Genomic DNA, 16,700 nt, shown 5'->3' on the forward strand with positions numbered 1-16,700 from the left:
TCTCACTTTAGCTCAAGGGGTGGGTTGCTGACTGACACAAGCCAATTTATATAATTCCAACCCCCTGGCAACAGTGATCGATTCAAAGAAGGGCACATATCCTAGGCCTAAGTCAATCAGTTCACAATGCCCTAACTATGATGATTAGTTCAGGGTAAGCACATGACCCAGGTGGGTCCTATCAAAGAGAAGCTTTGATTTAATTTTTGTGGCTAATGGGGAAAAATTCCTGCCTCACCCTGGTAAGTATGATGTGCAGCTGAGTCTTGGAACAGCCACAACTTACTATTATGAGGCAAGCCAGCCTGAAGATGAAGCTGATACAGAGTAAAGAGCAGAGACAAGGGAGTTACAGGGAAATGGAGCCAGCACCCTGATCGAACCCTACCTAAAGCTTGCCTTACCTCTGGATTTATAGTTACATAAGCCACTACACTCTCTTTACTGGTGAAGCCGATTTTAGATAAATTTTCTGTAACTGGAAGCATTCCCACTAATGTGCCCTCTTAAATGCCCAAGTCCTTACCCACTTCCTTGCGCATCTTGTACTCATTGATATTGGTGTTCACGTCCTGGAGGGCAGAGACAGCCCTCTGAAGGACAGGGTAGGCACTGGCATCAGGGACTGTGTTCTCCAGGATTTTCTGCAGCAGCAATGGGTACCTGGTGATCCTCTGCAGAGGAATTACCAGCAAGAAACTGAGGCCTGAAGATCCAGCTTGTGGCCTGAAGGAGAAGGCTGGTATTAGGCAGGTAAAGCCCACCCTCTGGAGGACCAGGGGGCCTGGGCTCTAGTCCTTACTCTACAATTTAGCTCACTGTGTGATGTCAGGCAAGTCACCCTCCCTCTGCGGTCCTCCAGTTCCTCACCTGTAACTTGTGAGTTCTAGATGTTAGGCAGGCAGTGACAGTTCTGGGCCTTGGTTTCCCATCTGTCCCAAATCCAACGTTCAAGCTCTCTGCCCTCAGCTTGCTCGGCCTCTCCACAGCAGACACGACTGACACCCTTGCTCCTGAAACACTTTCTTCTTCTGGCCCCCGAGACACCCACTGTCCTGCTTCTCCTCATACTCTGCGGGCAGCTCTCTCAGCCTCCTTTGCTGGTCTCTCTCCAACGCCGGAGTGTCCTGGGTGTCTTCTCCTCCCTCTCTCTCCACTTTTTCTTAGTGACCTCATTTGGTCCTATGGCTTTAAACACATCCCAGGCCCAGATCTCCACCTCCAACTTCTGTTCCAGAGCTCCAGACTGATACATACAACTGGATCCTTGACATCTCTGCTCAGATACGTCCCGAGCGCAACTCAACTGTGTTGGGTATCCACATGATATCTTATTTAATAGAATTGTCGGCTGCCTTAAAGAAATGTTCTTGTTTTTGTTTGTTTGTTTGTTTTTGTTTTGCTTTTTGAGATGGAGTCTCACTCTGTCACCAGGCTGGAGTGCAGTGGTGCGATCTCAGTTCACTGTGATCTCAGTTCACTGCAACCTCCGCCTCCCGGGTTCAAGTGGTTCTCCTGCCTCAGCCTCCCGAGTAGCTGGGATTACAGGTGCCCACTACCACGCCAAGCTAATTTTTTTGTATTTTTAGTAGAGACAGGGTTTCACCATGTTGGCCAGGATGGTCTCGATCTCTTGACCTCATGATTTGCCCGCCTTGGCCTCCCAAAGTGGTGGGATTACAGGCGTGAGCCACCGTACCCGGCCAAAAAAAGTTCTTAAAAATCACAGGAACTTAATTTTTAGAGATGTATTTAAAGTATTTAGGGGTAAAAAGTCATAATATCTACAATTTCCTTCAAATTAGCATAAAAATAGATAAAGCAAACAGCAAAATGTTAACACTTGTTAACACTTGTTAATTTTAGGTGGTGGGTATGTATCTATTACATTATACTATTTTCTATAGTTTGAAACTTTTTATGAAAAAAAGTTAAAAAAAAAAAAATGATTGCTTGAGGCCAGGAGTTCAAGACCAGCCTGGGCAACATAGCATGACCTCTGTCTCAAAAAAAAAGAAAAAGAAATTCACCAGGCATAGTGGCTACTCAGGAGGCTAACACAGGAAGATTGCTTAAGCCCAGGAATACGAGGATACACTGACCTGTGATCATGCCACTGTACTCCAGCCTGGGCAACAAAGCAAGACCTCATCTTAAAAAAAAAAAAAAAAAAAAAAAAAAGTGAAAACAAAACAAAGCTCTGGAACTAATGGTGCCAAGGTCCCTTCTAGATACACCATTGATGCATGGATGACTAGTTATAGTCTCCTTCTTAAGGATGTCTAGAATTTCATCAAGAGTCCCCAGGCGAATGGCATCTGGGAAGGGGCTCCACAGTCTTTTTTAAAAGATTATGACCAGTAGCCCCTAGGCCCAGCATGGAGAAAGCCACGAAGGTTTCAAATCTCAGCCATCTAAGTGTGCCTTCTCCTTGAAGACTCAACCAGTGCTGCTCAGGACCTTTCTCTGGGCCCTCCCTGATGATACTTGTGCCTCTGGCTCTCCTTCCTTAGGAAAATCTCCAGACCAAATGTCCAGGAAAGATCAGCCAAGAACAGGCTGAGAGAAGCTAAGAACAGGCAGAGCAGGTGGGAGCCCCTCAGAAGCTGCAGGGGGCGGGATTACCCATCAGGAGACGCCTACGCTGGCCATCTGCTCTCACCAAGGGTGTCCAGGGGCTTGGCTGACTGTGGGCAGGGGAGGTGGAAACCACTGCCAGGTATTTGCAAAACTCCATCCTCTGGGCTTCCTTTCCATGGGAAAGAGCCAACTGTCTCCCAGGGACAACTGTCAACTCACAAATTAGAGTGCAAGCAGTCCTGAAAGAGATGATCGCGTATTTTCCTCACAACCATGAAGGGATTACCAAAGAATGAGAGCATCTGCTCACATTTACAGACTTTCTAAGGTAATTTGGACGATACTTTTTTATGCAGCTTTTCAGATAGGCAACAGAAATTGAAAGATGATACACAGAGCTGGGTGAGGGTGGAAGAACAGGCCTTCGTGCATTCTCTCGGTGGGAGTATCAACTGGCAAGACCTTGGAGAGGCAGAGGAGTTCGGCAATTTGTAAAGGGTACAAACTCTTTCTTCCATCAATCCCATCCTAGAAATATACCCACAGAAATCCAAACTCAAGTGAGCAAGGATAAAGGTACAAGTTGTTCAGCGACTCTATTTGAGTTAGTAAAATAATTGGAAACAACCCAAATATCCTTCAATAGAGGAATGGCCAAATAAGCTATAGTCTAAGAGCAGTCCAGGAAAGAAACTCTGCAGCCATTAAAAAAACACTGTGCTGGGCACAGTGGCTCATGCCTATAATCCTAGCACTTTGGGAAGCTAAGGTGGGCAGATTGCTTGAGTCCAGGAGTTTGAGACCAGCCTGGGCAACATAGTGAAACCCCGTCTCTACAAAAACGAGTCAGGTGTGGTGGCACACACCTGTAGTCCAAACTATTCAGGAGGCTGAGGTAGGAGGATCACCTGAGCCTGGGAGGTCAAGGCTGCAGTGAACTGAGATCATGCCACTGTACTCCAGCCTGGGTAACAGAGTGAGACCATCTCAAAAAAAAAAAAAAAGAAAGAAAGAAAAGAACACTGTAGAAATAGCCATGCTATCCTGAAAAGATATTCATTACTATGGTTAAGCATAAATTTAAGTTCTAGAACAGCACGTATAGAAGAAGCCTCATAAAAATTCTGTCAGACGGGAGCTGTGGCTCACGCCTGTAATCCCAGCACTTTGGGAGGTCAAGAATGGCAGATCATGAGGTCAAGAAATCGAGACAATCCTGGCTGACACGGTGAAACCCTGCCTCCACTAAAAATACAAAAATTAGCCGGGCGTGGTGGCGCACTCCTACAGTCCCAGCTACTTGGGAGGCTGAGGCAGGAGAACCGCTTGAACCTGGGAGACAGAGGTTGCAGTGAGCTTAGATTGCACCACTGCACTCCAGCCTGGGAGACAGAGCAAAACTCTGTCTCAAAAAAAAAAAAAAAAAAATACATCTATCTATCTAATCATCTATCTGTTCATCTATCTCTCTCTCTATCTATAAATATACAGTAGAAAATTTGGATGGAAAACATTACTAGGGGAATGGACTTTTACGTTTTTACTTTATATACTTGTGTGTTGTTGGAACTTTCCTTTTGTTCAATAAGCATATGTTGCTTTTATATTGAAAACAAACACACCTAGCTGATAAAGGAAAGCAAAGAAGATTATTTGCCTTCTCCAAACTCTGCTGCCTCCGCCATCATTCCGGAACTGCAGTGCTCTGTGCTAGACAGCCCGCAGTGCTCTGTGCTGGACAGGCCCATCTCTGCAAGGCTGCCTTTTCCACCCTGACAGCTCTACTATTAGGACAGTCCTACCTAGAGCAGAGCTTCCTGCCCACTGCCAAGGCAAGGTTTTTATTCCCTTGGCTCTCAGATGGGAAGAGCTGCCTTAAAAGACAGAATGAATATCCCACCCAAATAAAGGGTGGGGTCAGCGTGCATTTTGGAATCCCAAGGAATCTAATAACTTGGTGCCATCTATCCTAGCAGACTGAGAAAGAACTAGTTACGGCTGGCGTGGTGATTCTTATTGGCCAGGCTCTGGAAAGTAATGCCTGGCATTTAACAGGCAGGGACCAGGTACACTGGATGGCTTGCAAGGACAGTCCTGAACTGCAAAGAATTGTTCCATGTCTCACATGTCCCCCTGAACATTCAGAGACTGAACAAAGGCCCCGAAATGTGCCACACTTCTAAAAACCTACATATGTTTATCACTCTTGGACTCTATCCAGTCATATATCATAATACTGGGAATTACTAGGACACTACCTTTTATAAATCCCCATTTCAACGATGTTATTTCGTTCTTTCTCTTATCATAAACAAGGAAGTCAGGTTTATTGTCACTGTCATTCTGTGCTCTTTCTTTTTTTGTACTTTTTGTACAGAACAGCTTCAGATATCTCTTTCTTCAAATCGAGACTTATTTGTTATAAGTAGCTGCAAGCATCTGATGGCTTCCTTATATCTTTTAGTAGTGGTGTCCAAGCATATGCACACTGAACTATATAGCATTGTATTGGAATGATTTTCCTTTTATTTCTCCTTTATAGTGAAGTCATCATATTGATTTTTTTTTCAGTTACATATATAGGTAGGAGAGATATATTTATTTATACATATATTTCAGGATATGTTTCAGGATAGTAAATTTATGTAATATTTGTTATAACAAGGGAGCATGGCACTGATAAAATTGAGAACTACAGTGTGGTCTCAGAGAAAACAGAATCCCTGCCTAGCCGAGATAACTATAATACGCGGGATTCATTGAGTGTCACTCATGTGCAATGAATCAATGCCCCATGCAGGGCTGTTATTCCTCCCACCCTACACATAAGGAAACTAGGTCTTTAGACATAAAATGGCTCTCTCATGTCCAGGGGCCAAGCCACATCCACCACTATGTAGCCCGGCTCCAGAGCCCATGAGCAAAACCCAGATGACCTGGCTAGAAAAGACCAAAGCACAGAGGATGTAGTAAACAGCAGCTTCTGAGCAACCAGGGCTCCCGCACACCATGTTTACTAAATGTCTGAGCTAGATGCCAGCACTGAACTCTTGAGAGATGTTACATCTCAGTTTCTGGCATCTCTCAAAAAATCAGAGGCTCTGGTCACAACAGACCCTCATTTCTACATGGCAGCTGAGGCAGATGGTTTGCAAAAAAATCACTGCAATTATTCCTCTCCTAATCTCTACAAGCTTTTGTCACTTTGAAGCTCCTGCTACCAAGAAATGGAGTTTATTTCCCCACCCCTTAAGTATGGGCTGGCCTTAGGACTTCATTTGAATGACGATGTGCCAGTTCCCAGCTAAGACCTCTAGATGCCAAGCCCTCCCCACTACCCTTAGAACCTTAGACCACGATGTGAATAAGCTAGCCTGCGGGAAGAGGAGAGACCATGGGACCACAGGTGAGGCAGCTCTTGTGTTCCAGTTACATGAAAAAACCCAGCCAAGATCAGCAAAGCTGACCTGCAGGTGACTGCAGATATTTGAGGGTGCTAATGATTCCAGGAGAATCATTTACTGAGTACACCTAAATTGCTAACATGCAGAAGTGTGAGCTAAATAAATGTTTGTTTGAAGCCACTACATTTTAGGGGTGGTTTGTTGTCTAGCAAAAGCCACTTGATAGAGCAACAATCAGCTAAGCTGTGCTGCAGTTGCACGCTACACGGGGTCTGTTGTCTCTAGTTTGCGCAGCCTCCACTTCTGCCTTTTGTCTCATCTCTGGCACCTTGCTTCCCTTTATATCTGTAAACTATAGAAATATATTTAGCGACCCTTGCAGAAGCCTGTTTGTAAGACCCATGAAGGATGAATAAAAGGGGAAAATAAGTACAGTTTTTTTGGAAGCAGAGAGGGACTAGGACATGGGTTCTTTTCTTTTTTTTTTTTTTTTTTTTTGAGACAGAGTCTCGCTCTGTCGCCCAGGCTGGAGTGCAGTGGCCGGATCTCAGCTCACTGCAAGCTCCGCCTCCCTGGTTCACGCCATTCTCCTGCCTCAGCCTCCTGAGTAGCTGGGACTACAGGCGCCCGCCACCTCGCCCGGCTAGTTTTTTGTATTTTTTAGTAGAGACGGGGTTTCACCGTGTTAGCCAGGATGGTCTCGATCTCCTGACCTCATGATCCACCCGTCTCGGCCTCCCAAAGTGCTGGGATTAAAGGCTTCAGCCACCGCACCCGGCCGGACATGGGTTCTTGAAAAGGAGACTTTAGGCGTGAGCCACCGCGCCCAGCCAGATATTTTTTACTGTAAAAATTTTGATGTTTTAAAGTTTTTGAATCATGTAATCATGTTACCCATTCGAAAATTTAAATTTGAAGACATACTCTCTACATTTTTCTACCTGGGGCTTCTACCAATTGGTGTTAATTCTAGGCTATGAGTCCACCAGGGACTGGTGATTCTGTCCCTTTTCCATGTGGTAGGACGTCAGCCACCGGTAGAGAGGGATCCTCAGGTGACACACACCTGCTTCTCATCACTATGGGAACACATGGGACCCTCATCTCACTGCCCTTTCCTGTGCTAGTCATGAGCACTGTTCCCAAATGTTTCCACTTCTCCAACTCTGGACATGTGGTAGGATGGCATGCCCTGCCTCCTGGTTGTTGAATGAAGCTATGATGAGTCCTGGCCAATGAATTACAAGAAGTGATTAATATTATTTCTGGGCCAGAGCATTCAATTGCCAGCATTAGACTCTCCAGAGCTCTTTTTTCTTAAGCCACAGTTACTGGCAACATTCCAGACAGTGGCTGCTGTGAGTGTGGGTCCTGGAGTGAGGATGACAAAGAGCAGAACCCCAAGTCAGCCTTCAATGGAGCAAAAGGAAGACATAAACCTTTGTTGTTTGAAACCACTGAGATGTGGGAGCTATTTGTCTCTGCAGCACAGCCTGCCCTATCCTGACTAACACAGGTGCTGATAGAGCAACACTCCTGAAGCAGCATGAATGGCATGAAAAAGGGGTGAGACCGTAGCTGCCCCTGACCTGGGTCAGTAGGGCAGGAATGAGCGCTCACTGGCCGTTCTACTCACACCACCGCCTCAATGATGCCCTGGATGTGCCGCTGCAGCTCCGGCTCCTTCCTGTACGTGTCCACCAGTAGCAAGGCCTGGTCGTAGCTGGCACAGTAGACCTTATAGACTTGCTCCAACTCCTCTTGGAATTCCAGAAATAAGTTACCTGAGGGTGAAGACGCAACAAGGAATCGTCAAGGGCATGTCTGTGTGTCCCCTAGCTTGGAACATGGAGGCAGTGAGTAAACCCCTCCAGCTCTCCAGTGAGATTGCTGGGTTTACCAGCATGTTACCATGGGTAAATGACCTCATCTTCCTGACTTTCTGGTTTTTTTCATCTTTTCACAAGGTTGTTCTGAGGATTGACTGACAGAATGATATACATCTTAGGCTGGGACCCTGTGAGCACTTACTAAATGGTAGCTATAGTCATACCAGGAATATTAATAATGCTCACATTTAGACAGTGCTTTATAGTACACAAAGCACACTCATAACCATTAGCTCATTTTTTTTTTTTTTTTTTTTTTTGAGATGGAGTCTTGCTGTTGTCGCCCAGGTTGGAGTGCAGTGGCGCAATCTTGACTCACAGCAACCTCCGCCTCCTGGGTTCAAGCGATTCTCCTGCCTCAGCCTCCTGAGTAGCTAGGGTTACAGGCACATGTTACCATGCCCGGCTAAGTTTTGTATTTTTAGTGGAGACGGGGTTTTACCATGTTGGCCAGGCTGGTCTTGAATTCCTGACCTCAGGTGATCCACTTCCCTCGGCCTGCCAAAGTGCTGGGATTACAGGTATGAGCCACCATGCCCGGCTGCTCATTTTATCTTTACAATTAAAGACAAAATGTGTGACAAGCACAACGATAAATCCCCAATTTACAAAGACATGCTGCAGCATAACACAACTGGTTACGGTGTGGGCTTGGATTCGAGGGAACCAGAGCCAGATCTCCAGCAACCCTTCCCCAGTTGTGTAACCTGAGGCAAGTGTTTCATTCCTCTGTCTCTCTATTTTCTCATCTATGAATGCAAATAGAAACAGTACTTGTGGCCGGGCGTGGTGGGTCACGCCTATAATCCCAGCACTTTGCATGGTGGGTCACGCCTATAATCCCAGCACTTTGCGTGGTGGGTCACGCCTATAATCCTAGCACTTTGGGAGGTCGAGACGGGTGGATCATGAGGTCAGGAGTTCCAGACCAGCCTGGCCCACATGGTAAAACCCTGTCTCTACTGAAAATACAAAAATTAGCCAGGTATGATGGTGTGTTCCTGTAGTCCCAGCTACTCTTGGGAGGCTGAGGGAGGAGAATTGCTTGAACCTGGGAAGCGGAGGTTGCAGTGAGCAGAGATCGTGCCACCGCACTCCAGCTTGCACAACAGAGCAAGATTCCATCTCAAAACAAAACAAAAAAAATTGTCTGTGTATTTGTTATTTTTAATCCCCATCCTCATATGTCACATTACATATGCAATATATTTATTATATACATATGATAAGTGCCATGAATTAAAACAAAGCCAAATAAAGAGTTAGAAAATGGTGGGGGATGTACTTGGGGAAGGCCTCTCACAAGATGTAAATGTCTGCCAGAGACGCAGAGGTAACCAGCCCTGGGAACAAGCAAGGGAAAAGCAGCACCCAGTATTAGGGAAGGACACCTGCAGAGGCCCTGAGGCAGGAAAGTGCTGGCCACAAGCGCAACAGCAAGAAGACAAGTGTGGCTGGAGCAGGTGAACAAGGGCATAAAGTAGAGGAAATTAATCTCCAGGTGGATAGTGTCAAAAAATAAAATAGGTTGGGTGCTGTGGCTCAAGCCTGAAATCCCAGCATTCTGGGAGGCCAAGGCGGGTGGATCACTTGAGGCCAGGAGTTTGAGACCAGCCTGGCCAACGTAGCAAAACCCCGTCTCTACTAAAAAAATACAAAAGTTAGCCAGGCGTCGTGGCAGGCGCCTGTAATCCCAGCTACTCAGGAGGCTGAGGCAGGAGAACTGCTTGAACTCTGGAGGTGGAGGCTGCAGTGAGCTGAGATTGTGCCACTGCACTCCAGCCTGGGTGACAGAGCAAGACTGTCTCAAAAAATAAATTAATTAATTTTAAAAAATAAAAATAAAGTAGAGGAAGTAAGCAGGCAACAGAAGCCAGATCATGTAGGGTCTCAAAGTCAGTGAAGTGCAGTAAGGGATTCAGGTTTTATTCTAATGGTGGCAGGAAGCAACTGGAGGGCTTTGAGCAGCGGTGACAGGATCTGATTTCTGCTTAAAAGGATCACGCTGGTGCTCAATTTCAGCATCATATACACTAAAGTTGGAACAATATAGAGATTAGCATGGCGCCTCTGCAAAAATGACATGCAAATTTGCGAAGCATTCCATATTTTCAAAACAGAAACTGATGAGATTAGTGACCTAGAGAAAGTGGACGGACTTGAGAGGAAGTAGTGAGGGTGAAGAAAAATATATTAACCACAAGAAGGCAGGTGGGGAACCAGGGACCACAGGAAGCCCAGCTGACCCTACTGCCTGCCAAAGCCATGGGCTAGACCTGTGACCTAGACAAGGTCTGTATTGGGACACATCAGTTGGTGGCCAGAGGTGCAAGTTCTCAGCAAAGAGCCCCATGGGGAGATCGCCGTCCCTGGGCCTACCCTTTCCCAGTGTCGGTTCAGCTGATGCCTAGCAAGAACTCCCAGGAGAAGCCCCTAGAGCTGGACAGAACATGACCATGCGAAACTGCAGCGAGGAAGAAGCTGTGTAAGAGAGAGATCAGCCAACTGCAGAGACGGCCCTGCTAGGAGATAGCTTGGGTGTGGCTGTGAAAGCTAGGCCAGTTCCCACACTCTCCTCAACGTGGGTGTGTCCTCAGGAATGAGACAGACATGCCAAGGAAACTGTCATACCAGTGTGGCCAGGGGCAAGGGTGTTTCAGTAACTAAAGGATGGAGGAAAGTGAACTCCCAGAGAACAGAGTGGTCCAAAGAGGCAAGAATGCCAGTTACACCAAAGGAAAGGCTTATTTCCTCCCTGCTTGTCCTTCTCCAGTCACAGATTAGCAAACAATTTATTCCTAGCGTCAAAGGGGGCACTTTATCTCTAGCTGGGATTAGTTGGAAAGGAGAGAAAGGGAAGCAGCATGGTCAAGACCTAGGGCTCTAGAAGAGCTGGGTTCAAATACTAACTGCCTGGTCAAGCTGTGTGACCTTGGGAAAGTTACTTAGCCTCTCTGAGCCTCAGAGATGTCTTTGGTAAAATGGAGGTTATTAATAATAATCAACAAGTAATTATGTTATAAGAATTCAAAGAGCTTCAGGTTAAGTATTTGGCATCATTGTTGGCACAGAGATGGATACTGTTTTCAAGCTCATTTTAAGGTGGCAGTAACTGGGACTCAGAAAGGAAAGAGCTTGTGGGTGGCAGGACCTTGTTAGTCAGATTCCAAAGCTTCTGCTATAACCACCAGACCTGCAGTGCTCAAATACAGTAGTCACTAGCCACACATGGCTATTGGGCATCTGAAATATGGTGAACCCCAAATGCGATGTGCTGTCAGTGTAAAAGATACTGGATTTCAAAGACTTCATACAAAACAAAAGTAATGAATGATGAATATTTATACTGATTACATGTTGAAATATTATTTTGGATCTATTGAGTTAAATAAAAGATATCATTAAAATTAATTTCAGTTGCTTCTTTCATTTTCTTAATGTAGCTACTTGAAAATTTTAAATATTTGTAGCTAACATTATATTTCTCTCTTTTTTTTTTTTTTTTTTTTTTTTTTTTGAGATGCAGTCTTGCTCTGTTGCCCAGGCTGGAGTGCAGTGGCACAATCTCGGCTCACTGCAACCTCCACCTCCTGGATTCAAGCAATTCTCCTGCCACAGCCTCCCAAGTAGCTGGGATTACAGGTGCCCACAAAAATGCCCAACTAATTTTTGTATTTTTTAGTAGAGATGGGATTTCACTGTTGGCCAGGCTGATCTCGAACTCCTGACCTCAGGTGATTTATCTGCCTCAGTCTCCCAAAGTGCTGGGATTGTAGGCGTGAGCCACCATGCCCAGCCTCCAAAAAATCTTTCAAAATGCTGTTGCTAGGCCAAGAGTTTGCAACCAGGCTGACCAACATGGCGAAACCCAGTCTCTACTGAAAATACAAAAATTAGCTGGGCATGGTGGCATATGCCTGTAATCCCAGCTACCTGGTAGGCTGAGACATGAGAATCGCTTGAACCCGGAAGGCAGAGGTTGCAGTGAGCCAAGATCGTGCCACTGTACTCCAGCCTGGGCGACAGAGAGAGACTCTGTCTCAAAAAAAAAAAAATGCTGTTGCTGCCCTACTGGGAAAAGGGCTCTCCTTGCATAGCAAGGCCTAGGGGCTAGAAGGGGAATAGAGAGACAGTGGGCAGGAGCCAGAGCAGCCTGACCTAGCACATAATTGCACTGAGGAGAAGAAAAGCCATGTGGGTTATTTGGGCCTCTTTTTGGCAACCACAAGAGACAAGGGATGAGAAGGGTATTTTCTGCAGACTCTGTAAAGGCCAGGGAACAGGACTGCCAAATTTGCAGGGGAGAGAGGAATACAGGATGCTCTGTTAAATTTGAATTTTAGATAAACAATGAATAATTTTTTAGCATACTCATGTCTCATATTTTAACTGGAAATCCTACAGTGAAGCAGTGAGGGCAGCGCATGGACACGTCACCAGGTGTGATCAGGACACAAGTAGCCTTTTGGCTCTGTGGGTCCAGCAGGAAGGCAGACTGAGAAATGAAGACCTTTACAAGGAACCTCACCAAATCTCAAACATGTAGCTATAGAAGAGCCCGAGCTCAAAGTCCTTAGACCTTAGAATGTTTTCAGCCTGGGGCTATATCAATTTCCATTCAAATAAGTGTTAATTATTAACAGAAATAATGATCAAATGATAAAAGAGAAAGTACCTGTGAGAACATCTATAGGTACTTTTTAAATTTTTTTATTTTTGAGACAGAGTCTCACTCTGTCACCCAGGCTGGAGTGCACTGGCAGGATCTCAGTTCCCTGCAACCTCTGCCTCCTGGGTTCAAGCCATTCTCGTGTCTCAGCCTCTCACGTAGCTGGGATTACCAGTATGTGCCACCACACCTGGCTAATTTTTGTATTTTTAGTAGAGATGGGGTTTCACCATGTTGGCCAGGGTGGTCTCGAACTCTTGACCTCAGGTGATTCGCCCGCCTTAGCTTCCCAAAGTGCTGGGATTATAGGTATGAGTTACCATGCCCGGCCTACAGATACTTTTAAAAATCTCATTCTTTAATTTTGCATTCCCTTATCATTTATAGGGAATAGTAACTCACTCACATTGCTATTTTAGTAAAGAACTGTATTTTCAAAGGAATGATAAACACACAATACACAGGCTTTAGTCTCACCTTCTACCATGCAGAAGCAATTCAGTGTAGCAGCTGAGAGCTCTGACTCTCAGGGCCAACTACCTGCATTCAAATTCTGGCTCTGCCCCTAGCTGCGTGACTAAGCAGGTTATTGCCTCTCTCTGTGCCAAAGATTCCTCAACTGTAAAATGAGATAATGGTATCTACGTTTCAGGGTTACTTTGAGATGAAGTGAATTAATATATGTACATAAGAACAGTGCTTAGCATTTTGTAAACACTCAGAAAGTAGGTTTTTAAGATTTGTTTGTGTATTTAGGCCACGCACGGTGGCTCATGCCTGTAATCCCAGCACTTTGGGAGGCCAAGGCGGGCAGATCCCCTGAGGTCAGGAGCTCGAGACTAGCCTGGTCAACATGGTGAAACCCCATCTCTACTAAAAATATAAAAATTAACCAGGTGTGGTGGTGGGCGCCTGTAATCCCAGCTACTCAGGAGGCTGAGGCAGGAGAATCGCTTGAACCTGGGAGGCAGAGGTTGCAGTAAGCCGAGATCATGCCATTGCACTCCAACCTGGGTGACAGAGCAAGACTCCATCTCAAAAAAACAAAAAAAACCCACAAAGCTTTTTTTGCATGTTTGTTGTTTTTAATCCCCATCCTCATCATTCATGTTCGGGAAAGGTTAGAAGATTGGTGGTATAAAAGCCAGGGGCATTTGGGTGGCCACGACACTGGGTACCTTCATCTCCTCCTCCTTTCTGCCACTGTAGTGAATCTGGCACCCACCCATTCCCCTATATCTCCTGACTCCACTAAGAAACCCCTCACCATGGGAATCCTGGCAGCAGATGGGATGAGACAGAAGGAGACAGGTATGAGGTTTGCACCCACTCCTCCTTTCTTTCTGCTGTGGGTATCCTAACCATTTCAGAATAAGAAGACTATCCTCCTCAGGAGGCTGAGGCAGGAGGATCCTTGAGGCTGGAAGGTGGAGGCTGCAAGTGAGTCATGATTGCTCCATTGCACTCTAGCCTGGGCAATAGAGTGAGATCCCATCTCAAAAAAAAAAAAAATTAAACCAAAGGAGACTATCCTCATTTCTCATCTGGGCCACAACTGATCTCGCTGCTTCCACTCTCACCACCCCCTCACAATCCATTGTCCACAACAGCCAAAGAGATCTTTGAAAAAATAAATCAGCCGGGTGTGGTGGCTCACGCCCGTAATCCCAGAACTTGGGAAGGCCAAGGCAGGCAGATCAAGAGGTCAGGAGTTCAAGGCCAGCCTGACCAACATGGTGAAACCCTATCTCTACTAACAATACAAAAAGTAGCCAGGCATGGTGGCGGGCACCTGTAGTCCCAGCTACTCGGGAGGCTGAGGCAGGAGAATCACTTGAACCCAGGAGGCAGAGATTGCAGTCAGCCAAGATTGCACCACTGCACTCTAGCCTGGGCGACAGAGCAAGACTCCGTTTCAAAAAAAAAGGAAAAGAAAAACATAAATCAAACCATGTCACTTCCCCACTCAAAACTGTCCAATGACTCCCCATCACAGTTAGAATAAACTTCAAACTCCTTGCCATGACCTATAAAACTGTGCATGATCTGGTCCTTGTGCGCCTCTTCTATCTTATCCCCTGACAGTCTCCCCTCATTAATTTCCCTGGAACCACATCAACCTTCCGTCTGTCCTTTAAACGTTATGGACTCATCCTTGCCTCAGGGCCTTTGCACAACTATGCTCTCTACTCTCCCTTCAGATATTCTCAAGGCTAGTTCCTTCCTGATACTCAGATCTCAGTTCATATATTCCCTCCTCCAGAGGCCTTCCCTCACACCCAGAAGTTACCACAACTATTTATCGCCTTCAAATTACAAATTATTACCTACAATTCTGTTGTTTGTCTGTCTCCGTCACTAACTTGTCTCTGTCACTAACTTGTCAATTCCATGAGAATAGAAGCTCAGACTCTCTTGCTGATGCTTTGCCTGCACACTGCAGATGCTCAGTAAATAACTGTTGGATGAATGAATGTGAAAGAGACATAGACTAAACATTTAGCTGCATCACTAACAATTCTGTGACTGTAAGGATGTTCCTCTCTGTCTCTGGGGCTCAGTCTCTGTAAAGCAATGGGACTGGACTAGTTGTTATTTGAGGGCCCTGCTGGCTCTGATAGGTTGTGTTTTGGAGATCCCCAAAACAGACTGCCATTGAGCTACATTTCCCTGGAACTCTGGAGACACTTCAGCAGTGACCACTCCCTGAGAACAATTGCACAAGAATCTAAGGCTGACAGCTCCTTAGGTTTTTTGCTTACCAACTAGCTGCACTTGTTCCTCTTTCTTGGAGGCTGTCTCCTGCAGATCATGAAGGAATCTGCTGTTCACCTTGATGATATCATCAATGTTTGAGAACAGGACATCCAGATCTCCCTGTGGCAACTGGAAGGAACAAAGAAGCCATGGGAGGTGGTTAAGAGTTCCACAGAGTGTATTTGCAGACTTTCGAGATTAGGACAGAACACTCACACCATTCCCATCACTCTTGAGAAGACTGGCTGCCCCAGTGAAATTCTGCAAGGATTTTGAAACATTAAAAATTGAGTATTTTCATTACTCTACGAGAAGAGAGGAACAGATGGAGTACTCAGTGTGGAAGGAAAGCTGAACCAGGGTTTTAGCCTAGGTCTGCTGCCAGCTGTCTTCCCTCAGTTTCCCCATCTGTCATCGAAGGGTGAGAAGTTAGACTTCTTTCCAGCTCTGACATACTTGGCACCTACCACCATGACCTCAAGATGCATTCTCTGGACCGTATTAACCAAGCTATACCGCTGTTTAAAAAGATGCAGGACATCTATACAAAGGCACAAGCAGTGAAGGATGTGCTGGACACACACTCAAGTGGGAAAGCTAACTGCAGAACAATATCTAGAGTCTGCTCTTGTTGCTGTTAAAATAAATAACAACATACACAGTCATGCACTGCATAATAACATTTTAATCAATGATGGATTGTATATACCAGGGTGATCTCATAGAATTATAATATCGTATTTTTACTGTGCCTTTTCTGTGTTTCGATACATAAATACTATTGTCTTGCAGTTGCCTGTAGTACTCAGGACAGTGACATGCTGGACAGATTTATAGCCTAGGAACAATAGGCCATACCGTCCAGTCTATGTGTGTAGCAGGCTATCCCATCTAGGTTTGTACAAGTGCACTCTATGGTGTTCGCACATGATGAAATTGCCTCACTATGCATTTCTCAACACATAGCCCTGGTGTTAAGTGACACATGACTGTATTTGCTTGTTTAACGTCTACAGAGAAAAATCCTAATTTCTGGAGGGTAAAATAAAAGCAGCACTTCACTTTCTACATTATCTACTTTGGTATTTCATTCAATGAAGAAAGACTATTTTTAAGTCCAGTATTTATCTGTCAAGACTGGGATATACTCAACTAAACAAAATCTTTTCCCTTATGGACCTCAAATGCGAGGGGGTGCTTGAAATGTAGCAAGCAAGAGCCTGCATTATTTCTGAAACCAGAAAAAGAAAATGTAAAAAATAAGCACTATAATAGTAACTCTCACAGTGATAATTTCTCCATGTCACCACCCTGCAAATGAGACAGTTAGAATGTAGGTCATGACTGTGTGTGGTGGCACAAGCTTGTAATCCTAGCTAATCAGGAGGCTGACTTGGGAGG

At 45.4% G+C, this 16,700-nt stretch overlaps 1 protein-coding gene and 1 non-coding gene across 5 annotated transcripts in view; one reads left to right on the forward strand and one right to left on the reverse strand.

The window, feature by feature from the left end:
* ARHGEF37 (Rho guanine nucleotide exchange factor 37) overlaps window positions 1-16,700 on the reverse strand; it is a 54,161-nt gene that overhangs the window by 18,305 nt on the left and 19,156 nt on the right. For all 4 annotated transcript variants that reach the window (XM_008014945.3, XM_008014949.3, XM_073010589.1 and 1 more), the window contains 3 exons: window positions 15,305-15,428; window positions 7,621-7,768; window positions 527-726 (listed from right to left, as the gene is read on the reverse strand). In XM_008014945.3, the coding sequence (XP_008013136.3) occupies window positions 527-726; window positions 7,621-7,768; window positions 15,305-15,428 (472 nt within the window). The remainder of the gene's footprint in view (window positions 1-526; window positions 727-7,620; window positions 7,769-15,304; window positions 15,429-16,700) is intronic.
* Window positions 9,882-9,986, forward strand: LOC119618472 (U6 spliceosomal RNA). The gene has a single exon (XR_005234768.1). It is a non-coding gene; the product is annotated as a U6 spliceosomal RNA (small nuclear RNA).

This window comes from Chlorocebus sabaeus, chromosome 23 (assembly GCF_047675955.1).
Source record: "Chlorocebus sabaeus isolate Y175 chromosome 23, mChlSab1.0.hap1, whole genome shotgun sequence".
Lineage (NCBI taxonomy): Eukaryota > Metazoa > Chordata > Mammalia > Primates > Cercopithecidae > Chlorocebus > Chlorocebus sabaeus.